The 2,881-nt window shown below is 48.2% G+C and overlaps 1 protein-coding gene across 9 annotated transcripts in view; it reads right to left on the bottom strand.

Annotated features, from left to right (window-relative positions):
- Positions 1-2,653, bottom strand: part of EPHA7 (EPH receptor A7) — a 222,669-nt gene extending 220,016 nt beyond the window's left edge. For 4 of the 9 annotated variants that reach the window (XM_069077245.1, XM_069077246.1, XM_069077247.1 and 1 more), the window contains exon 1: positions 2,257-2,646. In XM_069077245.1, the coding sequence (XP_068933346.1) occupies positions 2,257-2,452 (196 nt within the window). In that variant the 5' untranslated portion in view covers positions 2,453-2,646. Of the gene's footprint in view, positions 1-2,256 lie in introns of all 9 variants that reach the window. The other 5 variants (XM_069077249.1, XM_069077250.1, XM_069077253.1 and 2 more) reach the window with 2 other exon arrangements.
- Positions 2,654-2,881: the final 228 nt, after the last annotated feature.

The following is a 2,881-nucleotide window of genomic DNA, read 5'->3' as shown; positions in this document are numbered from 1 at the left end:
TCTCTCTCTCTCTCTGTCTCTCTCTCTCTCTCTGTCTCTCTCTCAGAAAATACACTCCCCCAGCCCCGTTGTCCCCTTGCCTAAACTCTTCAGGGTGACCGAGTGGGAGGACCTGGCACCTGCATAATAGGTTTTCCAACTCAGACCCTTTTGGGATGATGGTGTTCAGGGACCGCCTCAGGCTCGATCATTTATTATTATTACCTATTTATAGCCTTCACGGTGGGAATCTTGACACTTTAGGATCAAAGCTCTCCCTTCACAAGAATCTCTCACCTTTTCCACCCCTTCAGGTTCCTCCCTAAGCTCCCCCCCCCCCCAATTCTGGACTGAAATAGCACAGGAATTTAAAATAAGAAACCTCTCCATGGATCTTGGGGGTAGGGGGAAAGAGATGAAGGGGAGCGGAATAAAACCAGGATTTCTGGCTACAGGAACCTCTCCCCCTAGTGATACAGATATTTATAGCTTAAACTCCTGCTGGAAGTGTGTGTGCCTGTGCTCCTGAGTACCTTCTAGCCGTCTATGCAAACTTTTCCTCCCCATCCCGCTATTTCAATACAAAAGGTATAAAGTACTGCGAATCAATCTTTAAATGTTCATTTTAAAGAGAACGTGTTTTCCTTTTTAATTGTGGTTTCTGTCTTAACTGTTTTGCGCTTTCACAAGCATATGACTGCTTAGCTGCAGTTAGGTTAGGGTCCCTTGATGCTTAATGAATGTATCCTCAGCACAGGTTGCAGATTACTAAACTGGGATGTGGGGGGTCAGATGGATGGAGATGAAGGAATGGGAAAGAAGGTTGGGAAATCCTTGGAGAGAATGAAGAGAAAATAGACATTTAAATTTTCATAGATTTAGTGAAATAGTGTCAATTTCATGTTTACTGATTTCTCTGCAGTCTCTAGGAAGCAGGTTTTCTTTAGAGATACACATTGCCCCTTCTCACACTCATATACACACTCACAAATACCACCACCACCTCAAATCTGGTTTCCAGTTTCACTTTAAATGCATTTTTTAATCTCAGTAATATAAATGCTTTTAAATCCTTTGAAGGTGAACTTTGGAAATTGCCCCCTGGAAAAGAATGAGATGTGATAGTGCTCAGAAGCAAAGCATTTTAATTGACAGTTTTCCCCCCAGCTCCAACTACAGGCACAGAAAGGTATTTTATCTCCTGTCAATGGTTCAAAGAAGGGGAAAAATATAACCACACACACGTAGCTGGCTGACTAAATGAGACCATCTCTTTGCATTGACAGAAACAGACATCTAGGCCCAGGTCACTTAGGCTGGTTTGATTACTGACTGCTTGAACTCCAGAATTAGATGGGGGCGGGGTAAGGGGAAGAATCTGGGCTGTAGATTCTTCGTCGATCACTCTTCAATTTAAAACTATGCAAGCTCACCTAGAAACCCATCCATGCGACCTGGTATCATAAGCTTTTAAAAAGGGGAGGGGAAGACAATATACATTTTTTACCCAAGCTTTGGGTTGTAACGCTTCTGTCTGTGAATGGAGATGTACGTTTAGTGTGGCGTCTGAGTGTGCCGCCTCATCTCTCTATGCACTACTTCACCTTTTCAGTGTTATTGTTCCATACCGGTTGCTGTGTGCCAACAGCAGGGGCCTGGGCAACAACCTGAATCGGCAGTGAAGACTTTATTAGGGGCTCGATCTTGATTATTTTACAGAAGTCTCCACAGTCCTCTGGGAAAGGACCGGACTCCAGGAACTCGGCAGCGGTTTGGATAATACACTAGGGGCTGCGCGCCCAAGTCCCCGACCAAACTCCAGCTGCAGCGTCCACTGCCGAACACACACACACACACACACACACACACACACACACACACACACACACACACACACACACGCAGACACGCACGCATACCTTCGACCCTCCCCGGAGTGCAAACGAAATAGATTGCTCAGAAAGACTCCCTTCTGAGCCTTCCCCGTCGCACGCGGGTGCCTTCAGATCGTGCAAGCCACAAAACCCCGTCCCAATCTCTTCGGCTTAGCCCGTGGCGCAGAGATGGATGGAGGGCGCTCTGAGCGATCCCGCTCGCCTCCTTCCAGCCCGAGCGCTTACAGGAGTGGAAGGGGATTGGGAAGCGGGTGAAAAGGAGCATAGAGTATTTGCTGCATGCAGCTCGTCGCCTAATCCCAGAGACGAACCATTTCGCACTGAGCACATAGCTAAATAGATAGCTAAGTCAGAACAAACTTTGCTTTCCCTATCGCCTTACCTTCTTTCGCAGCCTGTGCCTCCCCCGTGTGTGCAAAGCGGAGCAGCCAGATGTAGCATAAAATAATCCAGGAAGGGTACCGAGTTTGAAAAACCATGGTGCATGAGCAGGTTTGAGGGTTTATCTTAATTATCTCAAAAGGAATCAGCTTTAAATGCCGTTTGTTCGGAAGTGGGCTTGGGTTCGCTTTTAGCATCAATTCCTCTTCTCAGTCCCAGGCCCGTTCCTCCGGATTGGGTTTCTGTTGGATTTTTTCTTCCCTTCTTTTCCTTTTTTTTCTTTCCCCCTCTCCAATTCGTTCGCACCGTATTTGCTGTCTGCAAGTCTCCGACTGCAGACCGGCCGCTCGCTCCACACTCCAATAATATCAATTAGGGGGAAAGGGGCGGGGATTCCAGGCCGAAGAGCCACCCATCAGTCTAAGAGACTGGCAGCAGGAGCCGGCCTCCCAGATGCTGATTCCCAGGGCCAGGGGGCGGATCTCAGGGAAGGAGGCTGCCCAGGCCGTGGAGGAGGGGTCGGAGGCGCAGACCAATTGGCGGAGAGCGGAGTCAGGTTGCTGCTGGTAGAGGATTCCCCTCAGGTTCTGAGCTCTGCGCGATCTAGTTGTATGTGTGGAAAGGAG

The sequence above is a fragment of the Petaurus breviceps genome, unplaced genomic scaffold, assembly GCF_028583685.1.
Source record: "Petaurus breviceps papuanus isolate PSGF00001 unplaced genomic scaffold, PetGlider_PUasm1.0 90977, whole genome shotgun sequence".
Taxonomy (NCBI): Eukaryota; Metazoa; Chordata; class Mammalia; order Diprotodontia; family Petauridae; genus Petaurus; species Petaurus breviceps.
The sequence above is the reverse complement of the archived record's forward strand: the minus strand, read 5'-3'. Positions and strand labels throughout refer to the sequence as shown.